This window comes from Erinaceus europaeus, unplaced genomic scaffold (assembly GCF_950295315.1).
Source record: "Erinaceus europaeus unplaced genomic scaffold, mEriEur2.1 scaffold_317, whole genome shotgun sequence".
Classification (NCBI taxonomy): Eukaryota; Metazoa; Chordata; class Mammalia; order Eulipotyphla; family Erinaceidae; genus Erinaceus; species Erinaceus europaeus.
Genome location: NW_026647222.1, coordinates 27015 through 47061, shown reverse-complemented (window position 1 = coordinate 47061; position 20047 = coordinate 27015). Strand labels below are relative to the sequence as shown.

The 20047-nt window shown below is 45.1% G+C and overlaps 1 protein-coding gene across 1 annotated transcript; it reads right to left on the bottom strand.

Moving 5' to 3' along the window:
- Positions 1 to 1229: 1229 nt before the first annotated feature.
- Positions 1230 to 19991, bottom strand: SH2D1B (SH2 domain containing 1B). Its single transcript, XM_060183838.1, has 4 exons — positions 19795 to 19991; positions 10333 to 10396; positions 4885 to 5050; positions 1230 to 2075 (listed from the first exon to the last, which is right to left on the bottom strand). Exons 1-4 carry the CDS (start codon positions 19971 to 19973, stop codon positions 2014 to 2016), a joined length of 471 nt encoding a protein of 156 aa, XP_060039821.1. The 5' UTR covers positions 19974 to 19991; the 3' UTR covers positions 1230 to 2013.
- Between the last annotated feature and the right edge of the window lie 56 nt (positions 19992 to 20047).

Genomic DNA, 20047 nt, shown 5'->3' with positions numbered 1-20047 from the left:
AAAAAAAAAGAACCGCCCCTAAATGAGTAAACAAAAAGATCCAGAAATCACAAGGAATGCCAAGTAACCCAAACTAAAAAAAAAAACAAAAAACTTTTATTTATAGTCAACACAATAATTTACACAGGATTTACAATATAGTTTCCAGTGGAATCATTGGACAAACCAAGAGTAGATCGAAGGAGAGTATAAACATTTTGCCAATGCTGTATAATCCTCTGAAAATGTAGATCATGGCCTGTAACTTAATTACTATAAATAATCTGAAATTAATCTTACAGCGTAGACAAGACTACCCACCCAATAGAATGCACACATTACCATACATAGGGACCCATTACAAAACTAGGTCACCTGAGCCATAGAATTATTCACCTGTAGGTAGAGAAGAATCATAAAAGTTGCTGGGGGCCCCTGAGTCACAGCAAGACAGCAAATGACTTCACGTACCTATTCCAAAATGTTATGGAGGAATCCAGATTCACAAAAGGCTGCAATGGGGAGACAGCATCACTAAAGCCGGAGCTGACCAGTGCTTTGGAAAAACAAAACAACCAACAAACAAAAAACAGATTCACAAAAGGCTAAGTCCACTCTGACGTCATCAAGCACTGAGTCACATGACCAAGTCAGTCTCTTAGAAGTGACTTGTCTGGTGGGTTGGGCAGTAGCACAGCAGGTTAAGCACACGTGGCACAAAGCGCAAGGACCAGCGTGAGGATCCCACCTGTAGGGGAGTCGCTTCACAGGCGGTGTCTATCTTTCTCTCCCCCTCTCTGTCTTCTCCTCCTCTCTCCATTTCTCTCTGTCCTATCCAACAACAACAACATCAATAACATGATAATAATAACTACAACGATAAAACAACCAGGGCAACAAAAGGGAAAAAATGGCCTCCAGGAGCAGTGGATTTGTGGTGCAGGCACTGAGCCCCAGCAATAACCCTGGAGGCAAAAAAATAAAAGAAGTGACTTGTCTGCACAGGAAAGACAAGCAACAGCTCAGAGAACCACAAGTCAGCTTCAAACCCAAACTATGTAACAGAGCCAGAGTCCAGGGTAGAAATGTGAGTAGAGTAGAGCCAACGCAATAGTTTACTGGAAATGTGAGTAGAGGAGGGAGCGTGTACATTTTTGCATGTCAACTCAAGACAGGCAGGCAGTGACCACTGAGATGGACCAATCCACATAACTGCACCCTCTATCGGGCCAGCATCACACAGAGGCAAGCTGGTACAATGTCCCTTGTTGCCAAAGGGATTGGGGCACCCATGGAATCTGGCAAAAAAGAAAAGACAGGATCCTAGAAAAAAATGGGTAAATATAGACATAAATAGTCAACCCATCTCTGTGATCTTGGGAGAACCACTGCAGTTTCCAATGAAGGGAATGGGGATATAGAACTCTGGTGGTGGGAAGAGAGTGGAATTGGACCCCCCGTTTTGTTATTTTGTAAATCACTAATTAAAAAGTTCTAGAAGACACCAAGTGGGGGGAGGTGGCAAAAGGGGAGGAAGCAGAGTCCCCATCAAACCCAAGAACAATGCAAATACAGGCAGGGGCAGGGGCAGAGAATATGCCGATTCTTGGGGGTGGGGGGTGGGGGACTCTGATTCTCTACCCCCTTTGTTCAAGAACCCCCGGCCTCACCTGACATAGGCGGACTCAGCAGAGTGACTGGGTGATCCTCCCCTAGTCCCCCCAAACCCCTCATTCAGAGATGAAGAATTGGAGAACAAGAGTACTGAGGGGCTTTGCCCAGAGTGCCTCCTGAAGCTGGTCTGTGTGTCTGGTGTGAAGGAGACCTCTCACAGACCCCGTTGTCTCATTCCAGGAAAGAGGAGCAAGTCAGGAACAGGTCTTGGGCTGCCTGTAGAAGGTGGGGACATGAAGTGGCTTCTCTCAGGTTGGGCAGGCCATCAGTCACCACCCAGGCCAGCAGAGCCTGAATGTCCTCTAGAGTTCGTTGTTTCAGACTGTAGCAGCTGACGCCCCAGATCTGCTCTGCTCAGCTTCATGGCAAAACCTCCACATAGTCGCTGCTGCCGTCACCGTAGTCATCACTACTGCTGTTCTCTGAGGAGAGCAGAAGAGCAGCCATGAGCTCACCCCTTGGGGCGGAGGGTAGGAGGGAGCTGTGACATCCCCCCCCACACACACACACACACTGCAGAACCAGGGGACCTTGCGCCTGGGCAGGAGTGATTCCATTCTAAGGTACACGTTGGCCACTTTGTCTGTATGAGCCTTGGCCTTCATGTTAGGTCTACCTGGCTGTCTCAGCTTGTTGAAGCAGCCCACTTGGCGGCCTTGACCTTGAGCTTTCCAGTGCTGTTTCTATTAGCCAAAGCTTCTAGAAAAGAACAGTTCTCTCTCGCTGTGGCAGGAAGCAGAGGAGAAATGATACCCCAAGAGCTCCAAGATGTAAGCTTTGCATAATCACATGAGCCTGAAGATGTCTTTTATAACCAAGTGGGACAGACTGAACATGCCAGAGAGACAACCTGACAATCAGGCCCTGTCCCCTTCACCAGCACATGACCATTTCCTCAAGCTCCTTCCCCTTCCCTTCCCCTTCTCTATAAAGTTCTAGAAGCCCCAGCTTGGGAGCCAGATAGCTTCTGATGGGTGGGTCCACCATGTTGTTGGTTAGCTAGCACCTGAGTTTACCCTATGTGCACCTCACCAGCACTCATCTCTTGGACACTGGCTTTCAGGTAGTGAGCAGGGAGACTTGTCATTCGGTTACAACCTCCCTCAGAGACTGGGTGAGCTTGATTCCATGCCAAGGGCCAGGATACCCCCTCCAGCTCACCTGGCAAAACAGTGGGGTGGTGATCTCTGTAAGTCAGGCCTCAGGCTCCAGGACCACCTGCCCTTCTCTACCCAGAAGCAGAAAGCCCATGCCTGGTTCCAGGTGAGAAACTAACATTTCCCTCTGGTGGGGGTGGGGGGCACAGGGAGGTGGCTGAGCAGTGGAGAGCTCACTCTGCCTAGGCTGAGCAAGCAAGGACAGTTGGGAAGCAGCACCCCTGTGGGACTATGTGAAAGCTTGGTAGAGCTTAAGGAAGCTCTCCCATCCTTGGATGGAGGTCTGGAAAGACACCCCACTTGTTAGCCTCTCTCCTTAGAGATGAGCCAAGAGGGAAAAGTCTCCCAGACTCAGTTTATCTTTGTTAGTATCCCAAGCTCACAGAAAGCCTACAGGCCTCTCACACTTAGTTTCTCCCTGCTAGCAGCAGGCCACATGGTTGCCTGCTTTAGGGTTCACTCAAAGTTCACACATCCACTTCACCTTTTGATCACAAAGGAGAACACACTCTATCATACACCCCTAACACCAGACAGTGAAAAACCCCAAAATCTTACTTCCTTGTGCCTTTTGATATCTAAGATTTACATTAATCTTTGTTTTTCTTTTCTCTACCTCACTTTACTGGTTTAACCCCTATGCTTCTCTCAAATGCCTTTGGATAGTTAACCTGCCTGCATCATGGAGAATAATCATTTTGACCTTTATGTAGCACATCTATTCTTGTCAAACCAGCCCCCTACCATAGGGGCAAGCTGACCTTTAAGAAACCTATAATCTCTGACAAATGTGAAAAATGTTCTTTCTTTAACTCTCTATATAAACCTGTACCCATCCCCAAATAAACGAGTGTCTATACCAAAATACTCCCCGAGTCCTCCTGTCTGAATCACTGGGCCTTGAGAGCCGGTGAGGGAGGATCAGTGACTTGCCCCCTGGCTGGATCCCCTCCACGGGAGTGCCAGCACACCCCCACCCATAGTTCTTGGAAAGAGCACTAAATCTTTCTTAAAGGGATTCATGGTTGTTTTGTCAGCAGCTCAACCCCCAACCTGCAAGCCTAATCTCAATATACAAAGTGATTCTGTGGTCCAAAGGTGTGCCCTTCTTACCCCTTCCCTCAGAGTGGGCACAAAAAAGGGCAGAGAAAAGCTCTAGATTTTCATCATTTAAACTCCTGCTTAATCTCAGGGGAAACTGAGGGGCCCTCCATGGGTTTAAAGAACCACTTCCTAGCAGACAGAATGGAGTGGGGGCCTGGGAGGGGGTGGTGGTGCGGTCAACCACCCTCTCCCCAACCAGTCCCATCCTCACCTGAACCACAGCCTGCTGAAAGCCCCTTAATTGAGATTAGGTCACTCCATCAGCAGAAAGTGGGGTTTGGTTGGAAACATTCAACTGAAAGTCTGAGCTACACTCAAATCCGGTGACTCTGTAACTGGCAGACCCTGAACCCCACCCCAGGACAGATTCCAAGATGGGGAGGGTGTGTTTACACCTAACCAGCAGGTCTGGGGAGACCTCTATGGTCACAGGGAGGGTAACCCCTTTCCTATTCACCATAGCTTATCACCTGTGGGGGGGGGGTCAGAAGTAACCTGTCCTCTAATACCTTTTTTTTCCAGAGCACTGCTCAGCTCTGGCTTATAGTAGTATGGGGATTTGAACCTGGGACCTCAGAGCCTCAGGCATTAGAATCTGTTTGCATAGCTATTACGCTGTATCCCCCACCCTTCCCTAATACTTTCTAGACAAACGCTTTGTGGAGCAGGAGATACTTAGTCATTTCCTATCTAGAAAGTTCTACCCCTCTTGTCTTCCATCCCCAAATTGGCAGTGGGTTTGCCCAAGACACAGATTGAATTGGGAGGAGTCTGACTGAGTTTCCCCAAATAAGCCCCCTCCAATTGTTGGACACTTTCTAAGGTTCGGTTGTACCACTTCCATTGGTGCCAGATGGGGTACACTCCCAGGAGGAGAACAACCACCCCAGAGAAGGGCTTGTGCCTGATGCCAGTCAGTGGCAGGAGGGCAGCAGTTTGGGGCTGGGTTGGGGGGTGGGCTTGCCATTACCATACACACCATCCAGCTCCAGCTTGGACCGTCTCCACCGCAGGCAGGGACTGGTCCTCTCAAAGGGCTTGAGAAGGTGACACACCAGTCCCTGTTGGGGTTTCTTAAATCTGGATACCAGTTCCTTGAGGCTGGGAAAAATCTGCTTTCTGGAACCTTCAGTTGTCTGCCAAGACACAAGTAGGGCTTCTCAGTTGCTGCCTGTCTTGGTGGCGTGAGAAAGGTAACACTTGGAGTACTCGTGGTTTCTAGGGCTGCCTTGGGAGCTGGAGGGGGCGGGGGATGGTGTGGGGTGGGAGGTATGTGGCTGGAGTTCAGAGGCAGAGCTCAGGGCCTCTGCAGTGCCGGAAACTCAGCTTCTGGCTGAAGGCTCTGTGGTGAGCTGCTGTAAGCCCTGAGGTGTAGCATCCAGTGAGCCCTGAGTCCCACAGGTGTGTCAGGTGGGTCCCTTCTAAGTATACCAGTGCCCATCAGGGGGCCGGGGTTGGGGTTTCACTGGAAAATGCTAAACACACACTCAGTCTAAGTGAGATACTCAAGAGACTGGAGGGGACAACAAGGCTGTTGCTGTCTTGGGAGACAGTTATCAGCTGGCAGCTGCTGACCATCCTGACCCCAAGTTTAATATTTGCCTGGTGAGTGGGCAAATGAGCTCTAGACTAAGAGTACTTACTGCCGAGTCTGTTTGTGATTGGTTTTCGTTGTGGTCTCTGTGGTTATAATATAATCACCTTGGGAGGTGGTCAGAAGCAGTGGGGACAGAAAGTTCTCTGGCTCTCTGTGTGGTCACCCCCAGAGACAGGTAGGTGGACTATGAAGAGAACTTTAGGGACTCATTCAGGGGAGCACAGCTGCCCCTCTAGTGTGCTTCACTGTCTCCAGAGCTAAGTGTCTCTGTTATTTTTCCCTTTTTGTTGCCCTTGTTTTTTTGTTGTAGTCATTATTGTTGTCGTTGTTGCTGGATAGGACAGAGAGAAATGGAGAGAGGAGGGGAAGACAGAGGGGGAGAGAAAGATAGACACCTGCAGGCCTGCTTTACCACCTGTGAAGCGACTCCCCTGCAGGTGGGGAGCTGAGGGCTCGAACTGGGATCCTTACACCTGTCCTTGCACTTTGCACCACATGCGCTTAACCTGCTGCACTACCGCCGAACTCCCGGATGTGTCTTTTTTATAGAGATGGAGAGACAGAAAGAGAGACAGACAGACAGTCAGAGGGAGGTGGGACTAGGTGGTGGCACATCTGGTTGAGTACGTCCATTATAGGCTCAAGCTCCTGGTCCCTACTTGCAAGGGGGAAGCTTCATGAATGGTAGAGCAGGGCTGCAGGTGTCTTGGGGAACAGTTACCAGCTGGCAGCTGCTGACTGTCCTGACCCCGAGTTTAATATTTGCCCAGTGAGTGGACAAACAGGCTCCAGACTAAGTGTGCTTATTGCTGAGTCTGTTTCCTTCCTTTCTCTACTTCTTCCCCCTCTCAATTTCCCTCTCTATTCAATAATAAATTTAATATGTAATTAAAAAAGAAGTTTAAAAATAAATAAATAAATAAATAAGAAAGAGGGAGGACACAGCACTGAAGCAAGCTCTAACCTGGGTCATGCACATAGCAAAGCAGTCCACCAGCCCAGTGAGCTATTTCGCCAACCCCAGGATGGAGGCAGCTTTATGTCACTTGCTTCCCAGAAAACGTTTTATTCTGAGATCATTTCAGGAAATGAGGAAATGTTCCAATAATGTTGTTGAAATGTTTGTCTATATTTTTGTATGTGCCCCCAATTCAGCATTTTAGTATGGCTGCTATTTTAATTTTCTTTTAGATACATCTATATTTTTTTCTTTCATAAAATAGTTGAGAGGTGGGTAGGAGGTAGCCTGCCCAGTACAGCACATGCCATGCTGAGCATGAGGCCCTGGGTTTGAGTCCTGGCACCATATGACAACGCCAAAGACAGCACTAGAGGAGCCCCATGGGTGGTGAAGCTGTGCTGTGGTGTGTCTCCTTCTCTCCTCTCACACAAAAATAAAACCGAATAAAATTTGAAAGCTGCAGACATGATTTGACCCTAAACAAGTAATTTTTTTTACAATGCAAGGGCACCATATGCCCCATCACAATGATTGGATCGAGGAAACAAATCTTGATGTGGTACTGCTTGCAATCTACCTACCTTATTCAAATTATTTGTCTTCTACATTGGGGGAAAAAAAAAAAAGACTGGCAAAATAGCTCACTTGCATAGTGTGCTCCTTTGTCATGTACATAAGCCACATTCCAGCCTTGCTCCCACTGCACTGAATGGCATTTCAGTGGTCTCTTTCCCCTCCCCTGTCTCATTCTTTCTGTAATATATAAAAATATATTATATGTATTCTTTTTTTTTTTTTTTGCCTCCAGGGTTATTGCTGGGGCTCGGTGCCTGCACCATGAATCCACTGCTCCTGGAAGCCATTTTTCCCCCTTTTGTTGCCCTTGTTGTTGTAGCCTTATTGTAGTTATTATTGTTGATGTTGTTCGTTGTTGGATAGAACAGAGAGAAATGGAGAGAGGAGGGGAAGACAGAGAGGGGGAGAGAAAGACAGACACTTGCAGACCTGCTTCACTGTCTGTGAAGCAACTCCCCTTCAGGTGGGGAGCCAGAGGCTCGAACCAGCATCCTTACTTTGCGCCACGTGCACTTAACCTGCTGTGTCACCGCCCAGCCCCCTAAATATATGTGTTTTATGCTTAACAATACATTAAGTGAGAATAATTGCAAATTCTAATCCCCTTTAGATATTCAGAGTCACAATTAGTATACTGATTCTGGAGCATCTTGCAGTAAAAATTCCACTTGACCTTAACATACAAATGTTTTTAGGTAGGGCACCAAAGTAAAAACCCTGTGGTGAGGGGTAGACATGCAACTTCCTGCAACAGTGGGGGGTGGGAGTGGGTGGGAGGGATGGGTCGTAGTCTTTTGGTGGTGGGAATGGTATTTATGTACACTCCTAGTAAAATGTAGTCATATAAATCACTAATTAATACGAGAGGGGGAAAATTAATTGTATGTCTCGAAGTTTTTCAAAACACAAACTGAATCTTTTCAATATATAAGCTGTATAATTGATATGCAGACTCTCTCAAAAGCCTAGATCAAGTAGATCAGAAGCAACCAATAGCACAGCTATATACAAGATACTGGGTACTGTACAGCAAACCATAACAAAAGGACTTTTCAAAGTTAACCCAATTACCAATTAATGTGATGATAACATTAACTATCCATTGTCTTTTTGAACCCTAAGACAGCAGGAACCTCACATCTCCACTGTAGAGCCTCCACTTCCCCCAGTCCTGGAACCATTGGATAGGGCCCACTTTCCCGTATACCTCTCCCAATCCATATCAAATAATATTGCATCTGCCGATCACAACTGAACCAACACGATGGCCACCTCAACATGCTTCACTTCAGACTGTGTCCAGAGACTTCACTTGTGGAATGACAACCCTTCAGCTTCATTACTCGGGTGAGACCTTTCCTTTCATAGTATACTCTAATTCCATCTCAGGTGGTTCACTTTCTAACAAAGTCCCAAAACCTAAATATACACCAGTTTCTGTGAGAGAGAGCATATGTTCACACGTATCTGTAAACTACTGCAAAATATATACCTGAAAGCAGAAGTACACTAGAGTTTGCAGTGAGTACCCCCCTAACACTTCCTCTCCACTATTCCAAGCTTTGGGTCCATGATTGCTCAACAATTTGTTTGGCTTCGTATGTTAACTCTCTTTTCAATCACCAGGTTCCAGATGTCATCAGGATGCCGGCCAGGCTTCCCTGGACTGAAGACCCCACCAATGTGTCCTGGAGCTCTGCTTCCCCAGAGACACACCCTACTAGGGAAAGAGAGAGGCAGACTGGGAGTATGGACTGACCAGTCAACGCCCATGTTCAGCGGGGAAGCAATTACAGAAGCCAGACCTTCCACCTTCTGCAACCCACAATGACCCTGGGTCCATGCTCCCAGAGGGATAGAGAATGGGAAAGCTATCAGGGGAGGGGGTGGGATATGGAGATTGGGTGATGGGAATTGTGTGGAGTTGTACCCCTCCTACCCTATGGTTTCGTTAATTAATCCTTTCTTAAATAAAAAAAAATGTTTTTAGGAAGGTCATTTCAGTTGTCTCTGCTAGTAATTAAAGACTTAATGGGGGCTGGGTGGTGGCACACCCAGTTAAGTACACATAACACCATGCTCAAGGACCGGACCTGGGTTTGAGCCCCCACTCCCTACCTGCAGGAGGAATGCTTCATGAGTGGTGAAGCAGGTCTGCAGGTGTCCGTCTATTTCCCTCTCTGACTCCCCTCCCCTCTCAATTTCTCTCTGTCCTATAAAAAAAATAGAGACACCTATTGGCACACCTGGTTGAGAGTATACATGCTGTAATGCACAAGGACCCAGGTTTGAGCACCTAGTCTCCATCTGCATGGGGGAAGCTTTTTGAGTGGTAAAGTAGGGCTGCAGGTCTCTCTCTCTCTAGCAGGGATTCCCCCTTCCCTTCTTATTTCTGACTGTCTCTATCCAATAAAGATAATAAAAAGTAAAATGGAAAAGCATAGCTGCCAGAAACAGTGGACTTGTTAGTGCAGGCATCGAACCCCAGCAATAACCTTGGTGGGAAAAAAAAATGAATTGTGTTGATTCACTTCTACTTTTCCTGGGCCAGAGAAGTAGATTAAAAGAAATGTATGTATGTATGTGTATATATGTCAGATATATATCTGACATCAGCCAAGCAAGAAAATGAAATACTGTTGCTTCTTTCCCTCTGTATTTTCTGTTATTGTTGTTGTCATCATCGTTATTTTAATCATAGCACTGCTCAGCTCTGGCATATGGTGGTGCTGGGTATTGAACCTGGAATCTCAGAACCTCAGGTATGAGAGTCTCTTGTGCTGTAGATGATGCTGTCTCCCTGCCCTGCTTTGTGTTTTCATATTAACTGTGGTGCCAGCTTAACTTCCCAAATACTTAGACCTCTTCCCATCGCCCCTGTACACCCCCATCTTGATCACTGCTTAGTTTTCTGCTTCCATAGTGGAGCCAAGGCAGTGCCTTCTCTGTGGAGGGCCTGAGGTGGTGGATCTTGGCTATTCAATAAGGGGGCCCTCCCCAGTACCCTGCTGCTCATCTCAGAGAAAGACACGGTAACTCTTGGAGGAGAGAGAGAACCATAGCTTCACTCTAGCACATGTGATGCTGGAGACCAAACTTGGGACTTCACATTTGAGAGTCTAGTACTTAATCCACCAGCACCACCTCCCAGACTACCGAGAGTAACTCTTCATCTGACTCCCGTGCTGGTGGTGTCTCCCTTTGTAAAGAGTCTGGGGTTTCAAGGGATCATGGGCTCTCTACCTGGACCTTGGGTTGTCACCAGAGCTTGTGTGTGCACTCACCTGTATGCTGTACTGCTCAGGTTTCTCCTTGAAGATTCGGTAGGTGTAGACAAACCTGTTGAACCTGTGGAGAGAAAGCTGTGTGAACCCCAGTGCATTCCCAGGCAGACTTAAGTGACAACTATCATTTTGTCTCATGGGCAAAGCCTGGACCACCTTGGAGACCCCAGAAGAAAAGTGACTACTTTCAGGACATCTCATCTATGAGACTTGGAAAGAGATAGAGGTCTTGAGGTGGGGACACTTTTTTTCCCTAGATGTAGCACCGGAGCCTCACACACACCATACCTTCCCTGACCATAATTCTCTCTCTAATAATAATAATAATAATAATAACAATAAATGTTTATTTATTTATTTTTAGCAGGTCACTGCTCATCTCTGGCTTATAGTAGTGCTGGGGATTGAACCTGGGACCTTTGGTGCCTCAGACATTAAAATATGTTTGCATAACTACTATGATATCTCCCCAAAATTAAAGAAGTATATATATATTTTTCATTTTGTTATTTTTTATTTATTTTATTATTTTTATTTTTTAACCAGAGCTCTGGCTTATGCTAGTGCTAGAGATTGAACTTGGGACCTTGATGCCTGAAATATGAACGTCTTTTTGCATAATCATTATGCTATTTCTCCAGACCTAAATAAATACTTTAGTTTTTCACATATGTGATTTCATCTTTTACTTCACTGTGTGAACAGCCTAAGAAAATCCTCTCCCACTTTCCCTCTCCCTCTCTTCTTCACCCTCTTTCCCTCTTTCCCTCTCTCCTTCTCTCCCTATCCCTCACTCTCTCTCTCCCTCTCCCCCCTCCCTCTCCCTTTCCCTTTCCCTCTCACCCTCTTCCATTCCCTCTCTCCCCCTCTCCCTGTCTTCCTCTCCCCCCCTCCCTTTCCTTTTCCCTCTCCTACTCTGCTTCTTTATATATAGACTCACACGCCAGAGTTTGGAGGTTGGTTCTTCTGTGTAAGTTCCAACTGATGTCAGAGACTTGTTTCTGTTTTTAACCATCATCACTTTCAACCCTTGAAATCATAAATGTCACTGGCCTGATTAATGGAACTCCTGTAAATGTCACTGGCTTTACTGTGAAAGGTATTTATTGACAAAATGGAGAGGGAGTGAGACTCTTCTTGGATGTCCTAAGTAATTCCTCTCTCTCTCCCTTGCTGGGTTCAGTCCCCCAGTTCCCAACTGCAAAGGTGATGCCTCAAAAAAGGCAGTGCTGCAAGTGTCTCTTTCTCTCTCCCTCTATGTCCTAAGTAAATTCATTCACAAATGTACTTCAAGCGCAAAGGACTAACAGTTTTCAGCTGTGGTCATGTTCTCTATACCAAGTATTTTAATGACAAGCCACACTGCAGAAGTGCCTTATGAGAAATTCACCTGTCTAGCTTGTCATGCTGGGATGCATTTGTTTGTGAATCTTTACCAAATTCAATGCTATCAGGGGTTACAGAGCTGTGAGATTCTCTCTAGCTTTGTACAGCTAGGGTACTGCTAAATAGGGTACTGCTAAATAAACTGATTGGTTTTTACTGGGTAGTCAGCAGGTTGGTTTTTTGTTTGTTTGTTTGTTTGTTTTAACAAAGGCACCAAAGCAATTTATTGGGAGAAAGTTTCTGGCCAGCAAATAAGGTGGAACAACAGGTGGGCCTATTTAATAAAGTGAACATCAACCTTAACCTTATGTCACATAGGAAAATAAAATTAAAACAGAAAAAGAAAAACTGAATCAGAACAAGCTATACTAAATGTAGAAACTAATACTATAATCTTCCAGAAGGAAAGATGAGGGAAAAAGTGAGTTGAATTAAGGCATGGGCTTACTAGATACAACACCAAAATCATCATCCATCAGGTGATAAGTTAAATTTCAACCTCTGCTCTCTGAAACACACAGTGAAGAGAATGAAAACCAAGTAGCCACATGGGAAGAACTGCTGTTTTCAGAAATCAGACTGCATCGAAACCCAGAGAGAGTTCTCAAGAGTCAGCACAGAAATAAGGTCCCTACAAGAACTTCGATTTGATTTTCAGCAGATATCAAGGACACACAAAGTACAACTATCATGACACCCCACTTTCCCAACTCCCAGAAGAAAGGGTAAGTAAGAGAGATAGAAAAACCTTGCTTGGCTGCCTCAATGCAGAGATCATGCAGCATCAGAACAGCACTGCCTCACTGTTTCTATGTCGCGGAATGTTGCTGTCACCTCCCCCCATGTATAAACTGAGTTTATAATCTTCATGCCAGGATCTAATCTTTGGGCTGGGACAGTGTGAGGGCTCTTCCTGGGCCAAAGCCCCCCCCCCCAAACCCTTTAATAGATTCACCTTAAGCATCTAAATATGTTCTGTTTTCTTTTCAGTTAACCTTGGAACACTTCTGTTCTCCAAGGGTGTTTGATCTTGAGAGTGGTTGTTATGTGGTGTGACGAGAGCATAGGGAAACTTTGCTCACTTTTTTTTTTTTTGTCCCCAGGGTTGTTGCTGGGGCTTGATGCCTGAATCCACTGCTCCTGGAGGCTACTCCTTCCTTTTTGTTGCCCTTGTTTATTGTTGTTGTTGTTGTTGCTGTCATTGTTGTTGGATAGGACGGAGAGAAATGGAGAGAGGAGGGAAAGATATAGAGGGGGAGAGAAAGAAAGACACCTGCAGATCGCTTCACAGCCTATGAAGTGATCCCCCTGCAGGTAGGGAGCGGGGGGGGGGGGGGGGCTCGAACCAGGATCCTTATGCCAGTATGTAAACTTTGCGCCAAGTGAGCTTAACCAGCTGCACTACTACCTGGCCCCCTTGTTCACATTTTTTGTTTTGCTTTAACCAGCCTTCAAAAGATCACTTGAAGGAAATGAAATTGGCCTTGTCCTATGATGTCAACTAATGAGTTCTGTGTGTTTCCATGCCATGACCCAAGGCAGAACCAAAGCCAAGAAGTGATATTCTGAGTCTGACATGTCTTTTGGGAAGGTGTGCAACCTTATTCTCATAACTGATAGTCTCATGAAGCAGCATTTCCTAAACAGCAACATCAAAAATTCATAAATTCAGAGAAAGTGAAAGACATCATAGCATCAAAACTTCCTCTGGGGCCACAGCACCTACCATGCAGTGCCAGGATTCATTCATACCTGTGTCACATACATAGCAAGGCACATATCACACTATGCGCTATCTCCCTGGTTCCCTCATATTTTCTTAAAGCTGAGTAGTTGAACTTTAGTTACTAATCATTCCCCAACTCACTCTTCCTGAAGTCCTTAGCTCTAACCATTACTACAGGTTTCTTACAGACCTTCCAGAAATTTCACATGACAATACAAGGATGTAGGCAAGATTAATATTTTTATACAGATGCATTATTATTATATTCTTCATACACTGCATTTTTCATACCTTGCATTCTTCATACACTGGATCTTGAAGGATTTTTTTTTCATATCATAGATAGTTTTACTCAATCTTATTAATGTTATTTTGCACTTTTATGCAGTCATGAGAAGATGGGGTTCTTATGAGTGGAATTTGGGGTGGAAGGCTGGAATAGCCAAATATTTTATACCCTGACCACATCCAGAGAGGCTGCATTAGCACAGATGATGGTTTCCCAAATGTTAAACTCCAAGGTGTTTTTATATTTGTAATTCTAGGCTGAGGGAATGGCTTAATAAGGAGAGTAGAGAGGAGATTGATGCCTACCCATATATACAGCCAGTGAAAGTCCTTGTCCATTGGGTTACTCTAACTTATATTCCTTTAGCTATGCATAAGATTTAGCATTTTCCTTTTGCACATTTCTGTTTCAGAGAATGTCTTCCTTATGAGCAATTACCTAGTTTTCTGTAGTTTATGCTGTTGTTATTGTTGTTGTTTTTTGCTTCCAGGGTTATTGTTGGGGATTGGTGCCTGCACTATGAATCCACTGCTCCTGGGGGCTATTTTTTCCCCATTTTTGTTGCCCTTGTTATTGTCACTGTTGGATAGGACAGAGAGAAGTTGAAAGAGGAGGGGGAGATGGAGAGGGAAAGAGAAAGAGACACCTGCAGACCTGCTTCACCGCTTGTGAAGCGACCCCCCTGCAGGAGGGGAGCCAGGGGTTCAAACCAGGATCCTTATGCCAGTCCTTGTGCTTCGAGCCATGTGCACTTAACTTGGTGTGCTACTTCCCAGGCCCCTTCTATATTATATTGAGATTTATTTTTTCTGACATTAATTCTAAGTTATCTAATTAATTAATTAATTAATTGCCATGAAGGTTATTATCGCTGGGGCTCAGTTCCTGCACAATGAATCCACTACTCCCAGCAACCATTATCCCCAGCAGAGGCAGAGAGAAGTATCTGGGGTGGGGGAGAGAGAAAGACACCTGAAATATTGCTCCACTGTTTGTGAAGCTTCCTTCCTGCAGGTGGGAACCAGGAGCTTGAACCCAGAACCTGGGTCCTCACATATGGTAACATGCACTCAGCCAGCTGCCTAACCCCTCTACTAAATTAAATTCAGTTGCTGTAGTCTTTATTTCTCTGAGTTATGTTATGACTTCTCTCATAGTTTCTCTGACTTTGTTGAATTCTTCCACTGAACTTCAGTGAGCAGCCTTGGGACCATGATTTCGACATTCTCTTTGGGCAGTTCATATAGCACTATTGAATTTGCTGTTTTTGACCAGTTACTCTCTTAGTCCAACACTGGAGGTAATTCTTTCTTATTCAGTGTTCTGTGAGAACCTGGACCCAGTGATGTGTATTTAAAGCTGAGTGGTAACTTGAGTCTTGGAGCTGGAGCTGTGAATGCTCAGTGGTCATTAGCTTCCTATGGATAGGACTGAGCTCTTTGTTCTCTGGGGCCAGGAATAGGACCTGCAAGCTATAAGCTAGGAATATTCCCCCCTACTGCATCTGATACGATGGAAACTGAATTCCAGCAATAGTGTCTCCCAGGGCTCTCTTAAGTTGTCCCATCTGAGGGGGCTGCTGTCACCACTTCCCCTCTTCCCTTTATTATTCTGCTGCTCTTAATTTCCCAGTTTTTGTAGGGTTGTAGGCCTATCAAGTGGTATTCAGCAAGCTAAGAGGGAAACTCCTCTTATTGCTATTGTGGAAACTGAATTCCATTGTGGTTATGCCACACTCTGGCTAGTTTTCACCAGTGACCTGCCTCCCTGGTTGCCCCTCTGTCTCTACAGTTCTTATATTACCATTAAACATTGTTGTAGAGTTGTAATAGTGGTATTGAGGGGGCTGGGTGGTGGCACACCTGGTTGAGCACACATATTACAATGCACAAGGACCTGGATTCAAGCCCCCAGTCCCCACCTGCAGGAGGAAAGCTTCATGAATGGTGAAGCAGTGCTATAGGTGTCTCTTGGTCTCTCTCCCTCTCTACCTCCCCATTCCTCTCAACTGCTGGCCCTCTCTATCAAATAAATAAAGATAATAAAAAATTAAAAGCTTAAAAAAATAATGATATTGGGGTGCCTGGATATTAGCACTTTGCTTATAATACCGGAATCTGTACCTTGTAGATCTCTTCAAGTTGTGGTTTGTCATCACGTGACTGGACTTTTATCTCCTTGGGAGAGGGCATTTCTCCTGAATCTCCATCCACCCCCAGCCTGTTTACCTTTCTGTCTCTGGCTGTGGAAAGACTGTTTCTGTGTATGCTGTTGTGTGTGTTGCTGTGGCCTTACTGTTGATGCCACAGGATGAGGGATACACATGTGCGAGTTAGTTCTCCAACTTGGCCCCATTCCTTTTGAATTCTGAAGAGTTAGTTCTCCATCTTGGCCCCATTCCTTTTGAATTCTGAAATTTCTTAAAAGGTTCCGTGTTTTGGAGTTAGCTCTTAGATTTCATAGATGTGGGAATACTGTCAACTTAAACCATAGTTTTGCAACTTCACTTTCCATGTCTACATTTATTGACTTTGATTAATTATATTTGCTAATGATATCCACAGAATAGATTGCATAGTAGTGCAGTGCAAAAATGGTTGGCTCATTCATGAATTTAGTGGAAATTCTCTAATACTTTACCTTGTCTTTGGTTGGAAAGTATTTACCTAGGTCTGTGTGGTTAGGAGTGTGTGTGTGTGGCGGGGGGGGGTTCAATTGCAGGGGGTGAATGGTGAATTTTATCTGATACTTTTAAAATGAAATTTGAGGGAGCTATGCAGTTTGTAAAGTTTGAATTAATTAGTTTTCCAACTGTGGAGCCATCTATGATTTCATGGATTGAATTATATATAGACATAATGACTCTTCTTAAATATCTTACTAGTTTCTTATTTGTTCATTGTAAGGAAACTGTGAGGATATGGTTGAGCGTGGCGGAACCTCCCATTGAAAGATGGGTGCCTGAGGAACACAGTCTTCCTGTCAGCCTCTCTCTACCAGAGATTGAGCATGGGAGAAAACGGCCTTCAGGTTCAGCTTCACCTGTCAGACTCTCTGGGACTCTGCATTCCCAATACAATAGCTTACTTCCTTGTCTTTAAACCAAATGGTCTGCTTATTCAAAAGCTACCAGAAGTTATCATACCTGACCCATCTTCTCTCCACCCTCAGGACATCTCTCTGTCTGTTAGCCATTGATAACCCTACTCCCTCATTCCTAAAATGGCTCTCCCGCTTACATAAATGCTTTCAGAGGCCCCCTTTCTCACTTCTTTGTTCTTGCCCTTCTGAATAATACTATTACCAAACCTCACCCTCCTGACAGGCAAGGACCCTTACACCCATGCACAGCAAAGCCTAGCTTCCTCATTCCTTAGATCACTTACCTGATAGTCTTCCCAACCCCTTACCTCTCTCTGCCCCTTTTCTGCTTTAACTATATATGGTATAAACAAACTACCTCCTTCTGCAACCCCTTAAAATCCTTGCCTCTCTGATCAATAAACGGATCATTGCTATCAGTTTGGTCTCCGGGTCATCTCTTGTTGCGGACACAGAGTGGGTCCCATAAGACTCAGCCCCTGCTGCCTCAGGTGACATTCTCCTAGACCCGCACATCTGGTGCGCAACAGGATGTGCATGCCAGGAGTACGCGCCCAAGAAGAGGCCTCCCCACAAGAAGAATGGCAATCCATAGTTTGTCTTAAATCACTTCTCAAAGATACTGCTCTATATATGGATCGACCTATCAATGTCCATGTTCAGTGGGGAAGCAATTACAGAATCCAGACCTTCCACCTTCTGCACCCCATAATGACCCCAGGTCCATACTCCCAGAGAGATAAAGAATAGTAAAGCTATCAGAGGAGGATGTGAGGCACGGAGTTCTGGTGGTGGGAACTGTATGGAGTTTACCCCTCTTATCCTATGGTTTTTGTCAGTGTTTCCTTTTTATAAATAAATTTTTTTTAAAAAAAAAGAAACTGCTCTATAGTTTCCTTTTCTGAAGATGCCTTTTTATGGGGGAAAAGGTTTTACCATCATACACAGAAACTGCAAAAACTCAGTAAAAAAGAATACAACTTGGGATAAAAAAAATAATAAACTTTATGTAGATCGCAAACAAGGAATCACCAGTGGCTTAAAATAGACATGGAAACACTCCAAGTCACTTTTAATCTGAACATACAAAAAAAAAAAAAACTAATAACATCTCAGGACTACCTTTTTAATTTTTATTTATAAAAAGGAAACACTGACAAAAACCATAGGATAAGAGGAGTACAATTCCCACCACCAGAACTCCGTATCCCATCCCCTCCCTATAGCTTTCCTATTCTTTATCCTTCTGGGAGTATGGACCCAAGGTCATTATGGGATGCAGAAGGTGGAAGGTCTGGCTTCTGTAATTGCTTCCCCGCTGAAAATGGGCATTGACAGTTAGATCCATACTCCCAGACTGTCTGCTTCCCTAGTGGGGTGGTGCTTTGGGGAAGTGGGGCTCCAGGACACATTGGTGGGGTCATCTGCCCAGGGAAGTCCATTTGACATCATGTTAACATCTGGAACCTGGTAGCTGAAAAAAGAGTTAACACATAGAGTTTAAAAAAAAAAATGTTGACTAATGATGAACCTAAAGGCTGGAAAAGTTCATATGAAGAGTTGAGGGGGTCTCCGTTTTGTAGATAGTTAGTAGTCCTATTTTAGTTATACTCCGAAGGGCCCATGACTATACTAGCTTTTTTTTTTTTTTTTCTGAGCCTGACATCTGATATGCAGGTGGATCTAAGTTGTTGTCTGAGGAGGTGATGTCATGGCCAGAAAAAGGACCAGAAAGCTGGATTAGGGAAGAGAGGAGCTGCCAAATATGGGAAAGGTGTATAAATATTATTGACTGTAAACCCCACTGATCTGGGGCCCAAGGGCTACCTTTTTTGTACCTGTAACCGCCCCCCCACCCCCAGCACTGTTTACAGAAAGAAATCTCTCCTGCCAATTCTGTTAGTGATGTCAATCTCCTTTGTTCTCTTGGTTCCAATTGTAAGATGCACTAAAATTCATTCACAGAAACACATGGTTTCATTCCTCTCACTGGTAGGAAGAAGAATTTTGTGTTTTTTATGGAAAGGAGAAGGCTTAGAGAGAGCAGATTTCTTCTTCTGCTCTCTGGGGACTGAACCTAGGACCTTGGAGCCTCAGGCATGAAAATTATTTGCATAAGCATTATGCTGTCTCTCCAGCCCCCAGAATTGCTTTCATTTTACTTATTTATATTTTGGATAGAGACAAAGAGAAATTGAGAGTGAAGGGGGAGACAGAGATGAAAAGAGAAAGAGATACCTATAGCACTGCTTCACTGCTCCTGAAGCTTTCCCCTGCAGGTGGGGACCAGGAACTTTAATCTGGGATTTGGTACATTGTAACATGTGCATTCTAGCAGGTGTGCCACCATTCCACATAGGACTACTCTCATACATAAGCTAAACCAGTTCCTGCCTCTGGTGCTCTGGCCTAAAATCTTACCCTAAACTCAACTTCTTTGTGAAGGCCAGAGAAATTAGAACACAAGCAAGTCTCATCATCTTTAGAGGAGTAACTGTATCCTGTTTGCTTTCGTAGACTACAAGGAGGGAGAAAGGAAGTGAAATACATTGAAGACCTTTGCACATCTAACAAGACACCTGTCATACTTTTCACCCTGACAATAGAAATATTGCTACACAGGGATTGCACCTGGAGTCAGTCCAAAGCCAGTGGTGTTTCAGTGTCCAAGATTGGAATTCCATAAAAGGCCCCTTGTCTTTCTCCCAATCAATCAATCAGACTTCTATAGGAAAGGACCTTCCCTCTGACCTTCATGTCCCTATAGCCTTCTGTCTCCTCCACCCCTGCCGCCTAGAGCCTGCCTTGGTGGCCCTGAGGCAAGAAGCCCAGGCCCAAGAACTAGTGCCCACACTCCATCCACCCTCCTAAATACAGCCTGGCCCACTTCTCTCATCCCTGCCTCTCCCTGTGTCCTTCCACACCAGGCCCACATGTGCACAGAGCTGAGGTTACTCACGAGACGCAGAGACACAGGACTCCCGGCAGAGACTCACTATCTCGCAGCAGAAAGTTGCCATCTGCCCCATCCTGGAGCAGCAGGGCCTCACAATCCTTCTTGGACAGAGGCCCATGGTAGTAAGGCAGATCCATGGGGAAGCAGCCCTGTGCCAGTTCCCCAGATTTTCTCCTCCACATAAATGCACACCGCAGTCCACAGACCTGCCAGGAGGAAACTGAGATGTTCTGCAAGCCTCTCACCAGTTTTGCAA